The 14,149-nt window shown below is 43.9% G+C and overlaps 1 protein-coding gene across 5 annotated transcripts in view; it reads right to left on the reverse strand.

Moving 5' to 3' along the window:
* The window catches only part of ryr3 (ryanodine receptor 3), a 98,733-nt gene that overhangs the window by 42,146 nt on the left and 42,438 nt on the right, over window positions 1–14,149 (reverse strand). For all 5 annotated transcript variants that reach the window (XM_017456156.3, XM_017456154.3, XM_017456153.3 and 2 more), the window contains 15 exons: window positions 13,923–14,006; window positions 13,181–13,340; window positions 12,927–13,071; window positions 12,630–12,835; window positions 12,376–12,550; window positions 12,026–12,234; window positions 11,698–11,925; window positions 11,389–11,549; window positions 10,420–10,579; window positions 9,383–9,469; window positions 9,056–9,282; window positions 7,655–8,471; window positions 6,073–6,273; window positions 5,414–5,516; window positions 5,089–5,223 (listed from right to left, as the gene is read on the reverse strand). In XM_017456156.3, the coding sequence (XP_017311645.1) occupies window positions 5,089–5,223; window positions 5,414–5,516; window positions 6,073–6,273; window positions 7,655–8,471; window positions 9,056–9,282; window positions 9,383–9,469; window positions 10,420–10,579; window positions 11,389–11,549; window positions 11,698–11,925; window positions 12,026–12,234; window positions 12,376–12,550; window positions 12,630–12,835; window positions 12,927–13,071; window positions 13,181–13,340; window positions 13,923–14,006 (3,098 nt within the window). The remainder of the gene's footprint in view (window positions 1–5,088; window positions 5,224–5,413; window positions 5,517–6,072; window positions 6,274–7,654; window positions 8,472–9,055; window positions 9,283–9,382; window positions 9,470–10,419; window positions 10,580–11,388; window positions 11,550–11,697; window positions 11,926–12,025; window positions 12,235–12,375; window positions 12,551–12,629; window positions 12,836–12,926; window positions 13,072–13,180; window positions 13,341–13,922; window positions 14,007–14,149) is intronic.

Below are 14,149 nucleotides of genomic sequence, written 5' to 3' on the forward strand. Positions count from 1 at the left end.
AGGTATGCGCGGCCTGCAGATGGGCCATAGCCATCTGACACCATGCATGAACCACGAAGTTAGAGGATGTTGCCCCACAGAGGCTCCATCAACAGGGGCGTGGCTGGCCAAAATGGCGGCCACGTAAACCCTGATTGTAGAAGGAGCCAAACCTGCTGAGAAACGTTCTTGTAAGAACTCCAGGACTGTAGCTAATGCGCAGTTCACTGTGTCTAGCTGACGTTCCTCACACCACAAGACAAAAAGCCGCCACTTGAGAACATACAATTTCCTTGTGGACGGTGCTCTAGCATTTAACATGGTCTCTACAACCTCAGTTGTGAGACCAGAATCTATGAGCTGGTGCACCTCAGGGGCCAGACCCACAGGTTCCGTAATTCTGGCCGAGGGTGATAAATCAGCCCGCCGGCTTGAGACAGTAGATCCACTCTAAGGGCTCAAACGGGGCACCTGACAGACCTTCCAGGACCACAGAAGTTCCCAGGAAAGTATGCATGGCCTGCAGATGGGCCTCGGCTGCCTGAGACCACGCATAAACCTCGAAGTTAGAGATTGTTGCCCCACAGAGGCTCCATCAATGGGGCATGGCTGGCCGAAATGGTGGCCATGTAAACCCTGATTGTAGAAGGAGCCCACCCCGCTGAGAAATGTTCTTGTAAGAACTCCAGGACTGTAGCTATTGTGCAGTTCACTGGGTCTACAGTGGATCCCTGAGGATGGGAATCTCCCAAGGAGTGCCATCTCGCAGGGTTATTATCTCAGAACCATATTTGAGCTGGCCAATAAGGTGCTACTAGCAGCAGACATAGACCGTCTTGGCGAACTCTCGCTAGAACTTGTGGGAGCAGAGCGATGGGGGGAACGGCGTACAGATGTGACCTCGGCCACATGTGCACCACGGCATCCAGCCCTAATTGTGTGGGAGGAGTGAGGGCAAACCACAGCGGGCCACGTGTTGTCTCCTCGGAGGCGAACACATGCCATCCCGCTTGGCCAAACCTCGCCGTATGGACTCCACCACTTGTGGATGGAGCCACCCTGCTCCAGATGAGGACCGCACCAGAGACCGTGAGCTGGAGAGCTGTCTAAGACTGCGCTCCAGCCTGTGCGGGAGGTGTCTCTCATTACCGTCTTGCGCTAAGGAGACACCCCTAGAGTGTGACCCAAGGCTAGAAACCAGGGACACTCAAATTCTCATCGCCATCGCCGCGTGACACTGATTATTCTCAGAGGTTTCCTCCTTGGATGAAACCCCCAACTTCTCAGCCACCACTGAACGGTCTCCTGTGCAATAGGCCCATGAATGCCAATAGTCTCCCAAGATCCAGCTTTATCTTGCTCAGTGTTGACAGGATTGACCCTACGCATGATGGGGATAGACACGCCCTCATCGTAGTAGAATCCTTATAACCCCTAGAAAAGTTGTCCACTGCACTGGGGAAAGCATACTTTTCTGAGATTCAACCTGAGCCCCAAGCTCTTCACGTGGGCGAGAACAACATCTCGATGTTGAAGTTCTGGATCGTGCTAGAATTAACCAGTCGTCCAGGTAGTTTGGAACCCAGATGCCCTGGAGTCACAATGGAGCCAGAGTGACATCCATGCACTTTGTGAAGGTGCAAGGGGATAAAGCTAGCAATATTTCTATGTGGAAATATGCACCTTTTAGATCTATCGCCACAAACCAGTCCTCGAACTGAATCTGTGGCACGATAAGTTTGAGCGTCAGCATCTTGAACCTGTATGTCCGAAGAGTACGGTTCAGATGACGCAGATCTAAAATTGGCCTCATACTCCCATCTTTTTTGTGGACCAGGAAATAATGGCTGTAAAAACCTCCCTCCCTTAGGGAATGGGGTACATCTTCCCCATAGTCTAAAAGGGAACTTACTTCCTGCGCTAATGTCGGGCTCTGGTCTGTGCTGACTACTATGGTGAGCACACCTCTGAACCGGGGTGGGGGGGGTGGGGGGGGAGCTATAAACTGGACCCGGTAACCCTTTTCTACGGTAGACAAAACCCATGGAGACACATTTGGCAGTAGTTTCCATGATGCTGCCCAATGGTCTTTTAGTGACGTTAACTATTCCACATTCTATTGGAGGGAAAGCATCAAATTTTCGTTGCCCTGTGACAGCTGGCTGACCAGAGAACACTGAAAACTTGGGGACCACCTTGGCTAGGGGAGGCCCTACAGTAGCACAGGGGGCTACCTGCCCTAACAACCTCATGTAGCCTGATACGTCCCTCCGCGGCCCCTCAGGACTGCTCTTCTTTGCCTGCTTGGCCTTTATGACCATTCTCAGATCCGGCCTAGTAGCAGACCACGACTGTGGCCGCCCGGTTCCCCTGGCTGTCTGCGGGGGTTGGCGGGCTGCCGTACTCACCTTCTGGGTCTCCCTTGCACTAGTGCTGGCCCGGGTTCCACTTGTGGATGCGGTGAGCTCGAGACAACAGGAAAGGAACTGGCTTTTTTGAATGCCGCCATATGTCGAGCTCACTCAGCAGGTCTGCTTGCTAGGCCTGCAACACTGTCATTGTCTGCAGTGACCCCTACTACTACTGCAGAGGCGTGCCCACCAATGCCACGGCGGCCTTATGCGGTGGTTTGGATGCAAAGCCGGCCCCCCTAATTACCTGCCGTCGATGGAGAGAGGTAGCTCGCAAGCGCATCCTCCACCTTCAGCATAGCTAAATAGCCATGCCGTTTATTCTCCACAATGGCTGAATAATCCAACATTGTGGGGTTATAAATATGGCTTATGCCAGAAGTAAATATGCCAGAAATATGGCTTCCCCCCAAAAGCCTGATATTTTGTCATACGCTTCTGGAAGAAAGGGGAGTTTCTGCAGTGTGAGGGATTTACTTTCACTGGCTCATCCAGCCTTAGTAATCACTTCAGGCAACTCTTTATATGCTGCTCTCAGTTTTTAGCATATCCTTCTGGCTCCTCGGAGTCAGAGAAATTATTACTATTATTTTTGTGCGTGTGTGTTTTTCTTCCCCTTTTGGCTTTCCATAGCGGAAGGAGTCGTCGCGATGCGTGCTCCAAAATCCTGCGGAGAGCCGAACCCGGAAGACAGAGCAAGAAATAGAGCAGCGCTCATCTCCGGCTCCTCTTCGGGATCCATAAGAGATCCCCCGGACCTGAGTCAGCTAGCTGCCTCGGCAGCGGCCGGTCCAGATCCACGAGGCTCTGAAACCCAACTTGTTTCGGCTTCCGGGAAGAGCGCGAGTCACGAGCCGAGCTGCTTATTGTAGGCGTTACCATGCGCAGCCTCTAGAGGCCGCCATCGCATACTACACTCCTAAACATGTCACCCAGAAAGTGTGCACTATTCCCCGTGATAAAACAGGAGCAAGCTGTAACACACTTCCTGAATTCTTTCTCGCTCATTACTTCCCTCTCTTTTCTTTTCTTTTTTCTTTTTCTCTAAAAAAAGGATAGAAAAGTTCAGAGATTTTGAGAAAATATCGAGAAGAAATGAAGCGTTTTTTGTCACACAAACAACCGACATGCAGTCTCTCTGAAGATAATACGGCTGGCGGCGTGGTTCACAGGTGCCATATATATATATATATATATATATATATATATATCATGTGACGCACGTAATTGCCACGTCACCTGATCATGGCAGGCCTATAAGTAGAGGCATGATTTTACACAAGCTTCAGATACCGGTCATGTGCGCAAGGCATTCCCATAGTGTTATGCTAAATGCAACATCAATGTAATCCCTTGAGATAAACAGAAAAGTTGAAGATTAAATTATGAAAACTGTATAAATGTGTAATCGTATGGTTGAGCTGCCTGTTAAAGGGTCTGTAGTTTCATGTTAAGGTCTTAATGATGTGTGCAATTATGGTATTAGATACTCAATGCTGAATATAGCAATACAAGAACACAGTAATAAGTATAATAACGTTAATAACGGTGGAATTTTCTACCACTATACTTCACAGACCCCTGGGGGTCTCTCGACCGCACTTGCTTTCCCTTACACTAGAGCACCAACTTAATGGTAGTGTATATTCCCATAGCTGCTGGAGTAGCATGTCTGCCATAACAATATTAACAGATTGACATACTACAATTAATCAGCTACTAATTTTACAACATAATGTATGTGTTATTGGGTTGTGCAGAAGTTGTCAAGCACCTGCTAGAGGAAAAAATGTAATATAACACTACAGAAAGGTCAACCCGATTCTGCAGTGAACGCGTGCCATCAGAACCACTGTGAGAGAAATTCAGCAGTGAACCTACAATCTGGATTGTGCTGTCATCTGCTAAGACTCTAAAATATACATAATCGTCTACTACGATGATAAATAACAAAGCATCAGAGTGTGGGGGAAAATAAACGGATGGCAGAGTTGTATATCAGAGTCATAAATCTGTTAGTGTAGCTTCGTGCCTCAGTTTGTTTCTCTAGCAATATATTTTAAAATGAACGATGAGTAAGCAAACATGACACATTTTACCTGCATCGGTTAAGGGACCAGCTTCACTTCATTATTGTTAAGAGGGAATAGATGCTCGCTCAGCTGAACATATTTTAAGCTCTCATGCATCTGAGAATGAGTTTAATTTAGGAACCCATTAGAGCGAATGCAGCAGAAAGGGGTTTTTTTTTTTTTATTCATCAGGTAACCTTTTGGTCATCACATCATAAATCACTGAAAATATAACATTTAAGTCAGCGTTTAGTCTTTTTTTTTTTTTTTTTAAAGTCCTATTTTCTTTAAAAGTGCATTTATCTTTAAATTCACTGGCAACTCCTAATAATAATTGAATACTATCCATTTTACTAAGAGAGGTTTTTGTTCTTCATTGGCATTAATAGATCGTAATTAAAAATAATTTTCACTGAATTACATTTAAACACATCAGTGGATATTAAAATGGTTTTGCATGTGTTCCCTCTCAGGAGTGACTGCTAAGACTTTTTTTTTTCCTGTATAGAAATACATTTTTATACAGAAGGATTATTCAAATGTAGTGACAAAACTATGAAGAAATCCTAGTGGAGAAATAAGAAGATTAAAAAAAGATCTGGTTTTATATAGTGATATCGGCGTACTTGGAGCTGCTTGCTTTTCCTCTGATGGTTGTTCCTCAGTTTTCTGTGGGCGACCTTTGATTTTATATAACAGGGAGAGCAGACGACCTTTTATAGATGTATCAGGTTCCTCCTCTTCTTCTTCCATGGGAATACCTGCAGGAGCACACCAGCACAAGATTTATTTTTTTTTATAAAGTTTTATTTATTTTAGATGTTCTCATATATGATACATATGAGAAGAGGCCATATAGCACATACAGTATACTGTACATTGTGTGTGTGTGTGTGTGTGTGTGTGGTAGAGAGTAAAAGAGCGATTGGGAGACTAGGACAGGTGTTGTACCACAGTGGAGTCTCAGGTCTTCATGGAAGGCATGAAGCTCCTCTTGAATGTCCTCAGGACAGGGACAATCCTCTCCAGCACTGAAGTCCAAAAGCATGTTAATCTGGTGGAAACAAAAGAGTTGGGCTCTGGGCTTATATCTGAGCGTTTCTGAGAAGGCTGCTGTCATATAGCCAGTGGCTGGTGGATTTAAATAAGCAAATAAAGAATATACAGGGTTCAGAAACTGCAAATATTTAATTGCTGCATCTGCTCAGTGACGGACCTGTCGGTTACCCTGGATACATAGTGAGTCGTATTTAATTTCTAGCCAGTGTGTAATATGGCACAATTTGTGAGCCATATTATTGTGTGAGATATTAAAAAAAGATTGATCTTGCGGGAAAGCAAACCACGGCTCTGTCATCGGTGCCTGATGAATGGAGCCATGAGAGATCATGAATCTGCTTTCCAGTGGAAGTGTAATTAAAAAAACAGAAATGTAAAGGCTTCTGGGAATTGTTCATTCTTACTCATTTCTGGACCACTGGTGCTCTGAGCACAAATCAGAGTGAGAGAGAGACGGCGAAGGCAAACACCAATTCAATACCTCTGACTCAACTAGAATACTAAATTAAATGCATGTGGTTGCTTTAATGGGAAATGTGCACAGGTCCTACCTGCTCTTGGGGAGGAGAGCGGAATTCCTTGGTCTTCTTGGCAGTGACGGCAGCGGACATGTTGAGGGCCTGCATGAGCTCGTTGTAGCGGAACTTCTGGTTGTACTGCAGTTTGGCCACAAAACTATCTGAGAATGCCACAATAGCCTCGATACGCTGCTTCAGTTCACAGTCACAGAAGTAGTGCAAGAGTTCACACATCTGCACGATAGACAAATATGAGGCGGTGAAATGACACAACTAAAGGAATAGTTTCCCTAGACCCTATAATTATTATGGCTTCTATATTGAAGGTATCACATAATTAATAACCATAATATCAGGTGTGATATGAGTGGTGTGATTTTCAGCACACACAGCCTCTCTATAATCAGGGTTCTCAAAGGTTTTTGCAGTCATGGGGTCCCAGATTCGATTTTTATACATGTACGGTTGCAATCAAAATGAACCAACCCCCAGTGCAAATCAGGTTTATCGTAAAATGTACAGACTTTCAGCCTTTTGCAATGAACAAATCAAACAAAAGCTATTGAAATAGTTCAACACGACGAATGCTTCAAGCGGTTTCCCCCCAATTCAACTGAAATTGCAGCTAATAAAGACTTCTCCAGTTTCAAAATTATTCAACCCCATTCATAGCGAGCATCTTTAGTGCTTAACAGAGCACGCTTTTGCTGTTATGACCTGCTGCAAACGAGATGCATAGCTTCTGGCAGCGTTCCTGAGGAATCTTATCTCGTTCCTCGTGAGCAATGGCCTCCAGGTCAGTAATATTCTTGGGTTTGTGTGCTGCAACCACCTTGGAGTTCTGGCATGGAAACCTTCTGCGTTTAGTACACGCCTTACTGTGTTCACTGAAACCGCAGTGCATGTTGCCACCGGGTCTCGCTGCAGGTCTTTTGCAGTCACACGAGGGTTTTTCACAACCTGCCTTCTCAGAAATCTGCTTGCAGCCGTTGATAGCTTCCTTTTTCTGCCCCGTCCGGGTATTTCATACATTTTCTCCCCTGGCCACTTCAGGTATTTCATGTATTTCCAGCTCAAGCACACCTGCTGCAACTAATGAAGCCCTTGATTAGTTTATATCAGGTGTGCTTGAGACAACACCTGTTCTGCATATTTGTGCTGTTGTAAGGGATTCTATTCAGGGGGTTGAATACTTTTGAAACTGGAGAAGTCATTATAAGTTGCATTTTCAGTTGAATTTGGGGGAAAACGCTTGAAGTATCCGTCGTGTTGAACTATTTCAATCGCTTTTGTTTGATTTGTTCGTCGCAAACAGCTGAAATTCTGTAACTTTTGACAATAAACCTGATTTGCACTGGGGGTCGAATCATTTTGATTGCGACTGTATAAAAGTATATGAACATTAAAACTGACTCATGATTGATTGAATGGTTGAATACTATTAGCGGTTTTATATAAAGATCCATACAAAAGACTGTTTTTTTGTCCACCGACATCAAAACTACAATAAAATCTTGGTTGTATGTCACGGACCCCTGCAGGTTCCCAGACCCACTTTGAGAACCACTGCTCTTGAGATCTTATTGCTTCCACTGAATTACAAATTGACTTTGACCTGATGTTTGACTGACTCAGGCAGGCTCTTCTCCAAAAGGCCTTTGGGTGGCTGCTTGTGTTCTTTGCTCTCTTCCTCCCCTGCCTCCACAGCTTTTTCCTCATTACTGCTTGCCTCTTCTTTTTCAGCTGGCTCCTCTGCAGCCACAAGTTGTGTCTCCTCCTCCTTACTTTCCCCAAAAACATTGGGTTCAATAAGCAGGAGGATGATTCTCACCTCCTCACTAGTCAGAGATCCCATAATCAGCAGAGTGGCAATCAGCTTAAGAATGGGCACAAACTGGTACTCCACACTGCCCCCTACAGGGTCACGGATATGAGTGCCTCCGCCCTGCACCGCCTCCGTCAGCATACTGATGGCCTTCTCCTTCAAAATGCCCAGAGGGATCTGTGGACTGTATAAGTGCTCCCGCTTAGTGGTGATGAAGCACGCCGGTGAGAAGTTGAGCCGAGGGCTAAGCGACGTGCTCAGTCCCACGCCAGGCAACGAGTGGCGTTTGGAGTCATCGGAGAAAAGGTGGATGCTACAGGTCTCGTCTGTGATGGGTATGATAAACTCATTCTTCATCATGAGTTGCGCTTCTTTCGCTGTCTCCAGATGGATGCTGATAAGAACATCATAAAAGCCCTCACGCAGCTGTCCTGTCAGGTATTGGTTGTCAATGGTGTAAAGAAGCTGTGATTGGTCAAGGTGACTGCAGAGGGCGTGGGCTACACGAGTGTTTCCCAGAGCGCAGAGAGCGCAGTAGAGTTTCAGAGTGTGGTAGTGAAACTGTCGCAGGGCCTCGTCCTCTGAGAGTTCCATGATGTCTATGCACCTAGAGGCCATCAGGGAAGAAAAATCACGCCAACGTAACGTTTAATGTCTTTCCATCAGGGTTCTATATACGGAAAAAACAAGTCACTGTTGTTTTTTCAGTAATTCAGTAGGCGTTATAAGATAAGATAAGATCTTAAGATTTAATCTGCATTACAGGAACATACACACATTAATTGTTGTATGGAAAATGTGTTCTTGACTTCTTCACTGTACCAATTACAAATAACGAGTCATCTACGAAACCTAGAATCAGGGAAATATGGCAATGAAGCTATACTATTTTATTTTTCTTTACTTCCAGCGGTAATAAACACTGACAATCACATTATTTAACACAATAGCTGAACCATCCAACAATACCTACACGAATGCACTCCACATGGCCAATAATTTGTGGACACCTGACCATCGCAGGTGTCCACATGTTCTTTTTGAGCATTCCATTCCAGATTTATTCCCTCTTTGCTGTTATAATTACCTCCAATCTTCCGGGAAGGTTTTCCACATATAAGCACCAATTTTCACCATATGTATCTATGTATACATGAGTGTTTTTTTTAATTGGCGTAAAACGTCACTTGCCTGTTTTCCTCAGGAATATGCACTGCCATCATCTGCAAGGGCTCCAGACACTGCAGCACCCAGCCATGCCTCTCACTGACCCGTGCGGTCTCCACTGAGAGGAAAGTGTTGGGCATCCTGCTCCACAGAACAGCTACGATGGTTTGCACATCCAGCCGTGGAGGACACTGTGGCTCTGGGTTACTGTGAAGACTTTTAAAAATAGCTGAAGACAGTGGCATGGCATCCTAAGTGGAACGAATATACCATTAGTATTATTATTGTTATTATTATTATTAATTGATAGAATTAACTTTTCAATCTCAAATGGTTCGAAGATGGGCTTACTTTGATCTTTGGAAATTCAAACTGAAACAGGTTGGGACTTGTGGGCTGAACAAACACAGCAGGGAACAGTTTTGTGTTGGGCTCAACCTGACAGACAATAACACAGGAGAGAAGAGTAAGAAGAAATATATACACACACCATTCGACATTTGTTCTTCTACAATAAGGAACAATGCGATGTTCTCTGAGAAGGCACGCTGAATCCATTTCGCTCTTGACAAGTGCTCCCTAGTGCCATCATGATTTAAAACCCCCAGGCAAACTAAGATCACAGGCACATAAGAACCTTATTCATGTAAGGCAGGCTCGCTGGAACTTACAAACCAATATTAACAAAGTTCTTTTATATTGTTACTTTTACTACTTTTTAGAATTAACTATGGTTTTAAGTTTGCATTGCATCCATAACAGAGGGAGGTTTCATTTTTCCTCTATTCCAACTTTAAACATATGAGCTTCTTTCTTGTCCAATATGTACTGCAGTGAGACGGTGTATTAAACGCACAGCTAATGTGTGATAGTGGACACAAATTTCCACAATTAACACCATGAGAACTACTCAGGACCATCAACCTCTACGTATTCTTAATATCAATTGTTTATTCAAACGTTTCTCTGATCTGCATATGGTCCAAAGTTTATTTTTTATAATCGCATCTTGTTTACATCTTGCAATTAACAGTTTATTTTACTCAGGAAATGAAATCAGCTTTATTAGTTTCTAGTCTTTTTGTATCACAAACAAATTTGTTTAGTTTGTTTTTGTTTGTCTGTTCTTAGGCTAAAAAAAAAAAAAAAAAAAAAAAAAAAAAAAAAAAAAAAAAAACCATAGTCTAAGAGCAGAAATAACTGGCAACCTCAGTTGCATGAATTTCATTCATTTCAATAATCTGAACGGGTCACCGAGAAAAGCTAGTTAAGAATCTGCGCAACGCAATTATGAAAGTAGACATTCTCCATGGGACGTATGACATATCTTTAGAAGTGGCTGACGACGTTCCTTAATTATTAAGATATGGTTTGGAAGACAAAGTAACCTGATATGCAATAGGCAGCTCCTTGTTGTTGGCAGTGAATGAGACAAGGCCAGAGGCCAGATCAATATGACATCCAATTATGAGGTCAGCATTACTTCGTCCAGAAGAGCTACTAGAAATGTCGCCAGCGCACACCATGTAGCAATTACTCCTCCTCACACTGGACAAACAGCACAGATAGAACACAACGAGTGAATCAGAGCCTGCTGCAAAAGACAATATACATTCACTATATGGCCAAAAATATGGAGACACCAGACCAATCACACCCATATTTGTTTGTTGAACATCCATTTATATATAGATTTAGTCCCCCATTTGCAGTTATAATAACTTCCAATCTTCTGGGGTGGCTTTCCACTAGATTTTGATGCGTGGTTGTGGAGATTTGCGATTACTCAGCCATAAGTGCATTAGTGAGGTCGGGTACCGATGTCGAGTGAGGAGGCCAGGCACACTGTCAGCGTACCAATTCATTCCAAAGGTGTTCAGCGGGGTTGAGGTCAGGGCTCTGTGCACGCCACTCGAGTAATTTCACCCCAAACTTGCTAAACCATGGCTTTATGGAGCTTTGTGCATTGTCATTCTGGAACAGGCTTGGCCCCGTAGTTCCAGTAAAGAGATGTTTAAATGTTAATGCGACAGCATGCGGAACATTCTAGACAATCGTGGGCTTCAAACCTTCTGGCAATAGTTTGGAAAAATAATAAGGCCCACATATGGGTGCGATGGTCAGGCGTACACATACATTATATATAGTGTACGTTATGATATATTAGAGATATGACACTTGAAAGAGCAGGTTGGAACACACTGTGAACTTGAGCACAGTTTCACACTGTACCAGGTTGCTCCACGCTTTCTACAATCGTTAACGCTGTTGTAATCGGTGCTATGCTGGCATATCTTGATGAATATCATGAACTCTCACTGATTCCTACATTCTGACCATGTAGGTGATGAACTGACCTCTCATGAACACGACCACGCTCGTCCCCAAGAGTTACAGTCACTGTGCGGACTTTGCTCAGGTTAAAGTTCTTGCTGTAGTAGTGATAGTCTGGTGTTACCCAGCCTACCCATACCGAGGCAGGGTCCTGACCCGCAAACACTCTCACGGAGTAGAAATACTGAAACACAAGCAAAGAAACGAGCTCAGCCTTAGCTTGAAGTACATGAATTCCATTGAACTTGTTCTGTAAAGCTTCTTTAGACTACCAACAAGGAACCACTTCTACGATACCAGATCTGTCAGGAAATTTGAGATCTAATTCGTACCTTTGTAATGCTGCCATAATCAGTCTTTCCGCTGTTATCCTTCTTAGATTTTTGGCCATCACTGATCACCTCGTTGACATTAGTGATTTTCCTGGGACTGGAATAAAACTCAACAGGCATGCTCAAGCGGCAGTAGATCATATCATTGTTGCTAGCTTGTGTCCCAAAGGTCTTATGGCTCACATTCAGACATGGTGGAGAGTCCACAGTGCCATCAATTCTAGTCACCTAACAGAAATATGTTGTTTAAACCCATTAGTTGCATGCTTAATAAATGATAAATGTTACACCTTCAAGTCAAATATGTTTCGGTTCTGATTAGCAGTACCTCAATGTGCTCATGGTCCGCTGGCACATTGACGAATGTAGGAAGGCGTTTGCTGAACCACATAGTGACCTCTCGGTTCATGTTGACAGCGAAAGGCTCAAAACCCTCCTGAAGGCCACACATGGTGTAGTACTTGAAGGTGCTGGCATCTTTGCCCAGGTTCATACGGCCAATCTGAGAGAGCCCAAGACTGCAAACTGGGATGAAGCCTGAAGAAAGGACAGATCACTAAGCTCTGGCATGCACTCAAAAAAGATCTACAGTTTGCCCTCAGGACATTCTCTGATTAGCACCAGGAAAATAGACATGAAATGAAAACACCTGTTCTGTTGTGACTACTGTATGCTCACCATCGTCAGCGTCAAAGTCAGTGAAGCAGAGCTCAGAGCCCTTGTTGGTGATAAGGATCTCTCCATTGAGAGTAAAGATCATGGACTTATCCTCCATGTTAATCATGCATCCCACCACGTCACCCTTGCTCCATGTTCTCCCAAAGAAGTGGCTGCCCATGTGTACCCGTCGACCCTGCAAGACAGGGTTTACTTTAAAGAAACCCCCGAATGTGCAGGATATCCTGCTGTAGCAGCACTATAGTAACACTTACTCGGTAGCCATCAAAAACATACGCTTGGTCATCCATGCCCAGTTCGACATCAGGTCTGCAACTGGGCCGAGCCCATCCTACGCACATTTCTCCTCCAGTCACGGCCTCAAACTCATAATACCACTTCCCTGATTTCACCGCATAGCTCTTCTCCACACGGAAAAACCGAATGTTTTCAACACTCCTCTTCTCCACCACATGGGCAGCTATGGACAAAGACGTGACATCGTAAGCTGACAATGGCCTTATTTGTGTTTATAGTGGTTTGTATAATGAGAGCTTGAGTTTCACCCTTACCCTCTTGATCTGGGGGCTCGATGTTGTATCCATATCCAATAAGTGTTCGGATGGCCTCTCGAAGGCTGTCTCTGTTAGACTTCTTTGTGCGTTCATCTAACAAAGAATATGGCACCAACCGAGGATTGCGTCTGCTCTTTAAATCCTTTAGAAAAGAATGGAAAATTAGACTGCGTATATCCCAACAGTTTCGCTTTCCATCATGGCGTTACTGCTATCGTTTACTGAACGTTTTAAAAACGTTATAAATGTACCTGCTGAATACCATAAGTCCATCCTTGCTTAATGCGATCTTTGGCCCAAACGTTATGAGCGTTTTCAGCCAGTTTATCAACCAGAACCTCCTGACCAGGTGTCAGTTTCACATCAGAAAGCTCTAGTGGCGAAGGCTTATAACCATTTGACATCACATAGCTATATAAAGAAGGAAAGAATAAGACTATCACTCACACACATTCCTACTTCTTGAGATTTTGCAATCGTTACTGAATACATCAATGGAAAAAAGATGAGCAGCCACACAGCTTGCACAGTAAGGCTCTGAACCTGGATGGCAACATCAGGGCGTACTTTAACGTGCCGACAGTCAGCAGCTTCATCAGACCTTTTTGCATGAATACTAGAACGTCCCACAACCACACAACCTGAGGCTCACAGGCCATAGGGCTCAAAACAATGGAGGCATCAACTGGCACTTACACAAAGTATCAACGGTTCGTTTTCACGCTGTTATTGTTTCCTCTTGCTCAATTTGTTTAATTTGTATTCCATTCGATTCATTTGCTTATTGTTAGAATTTACAAATGAATGTCCTGCTGCTATTATTTATTTATTTTTCATCACTATAAACGTCAACTGCAAATATCCACATGCAGTGACAAAATATACATTCCAAAATGTCATTAGCGCATATAAATACATATAAATATACTATATTTATTACATGCATTGTTACTATAGTAACATGCTAGTGTAGCAGTGCACGTAGGGACTTACTCTTTGGGAAGTTTGATCTTCTTCAGGTCATCTTCAGCATTAACATTGATTTGTACAACATGACATCCCAAAGCTAGTAAGGTCCTGTGTTACCAAAAAGAAAAAAAAAAAAAAAGAAGGGCTCAGAGAGTCAGTCCGTACGTTTACACGGACGACGATAATCCGATATGAACCCGGTTAAGACGATACTCTGATAAAGAAACTAGCATGTGAACAGAGATTATTGA

This window comes from Ictalurus punctatus, chromosome 25 (assembly GCF_001660625.3).
Source record: "Ictalurus punctatus breed USDA103 chromosome 25, Coco_2.0, whole genome shotgun sequence".
Lineage (NCBI taxonomy): Eukaryota > Metazoa > Chordata > Actinopteri > Siluriformes > Ictaluridae > Ictalurus > Ictalurus punctatus.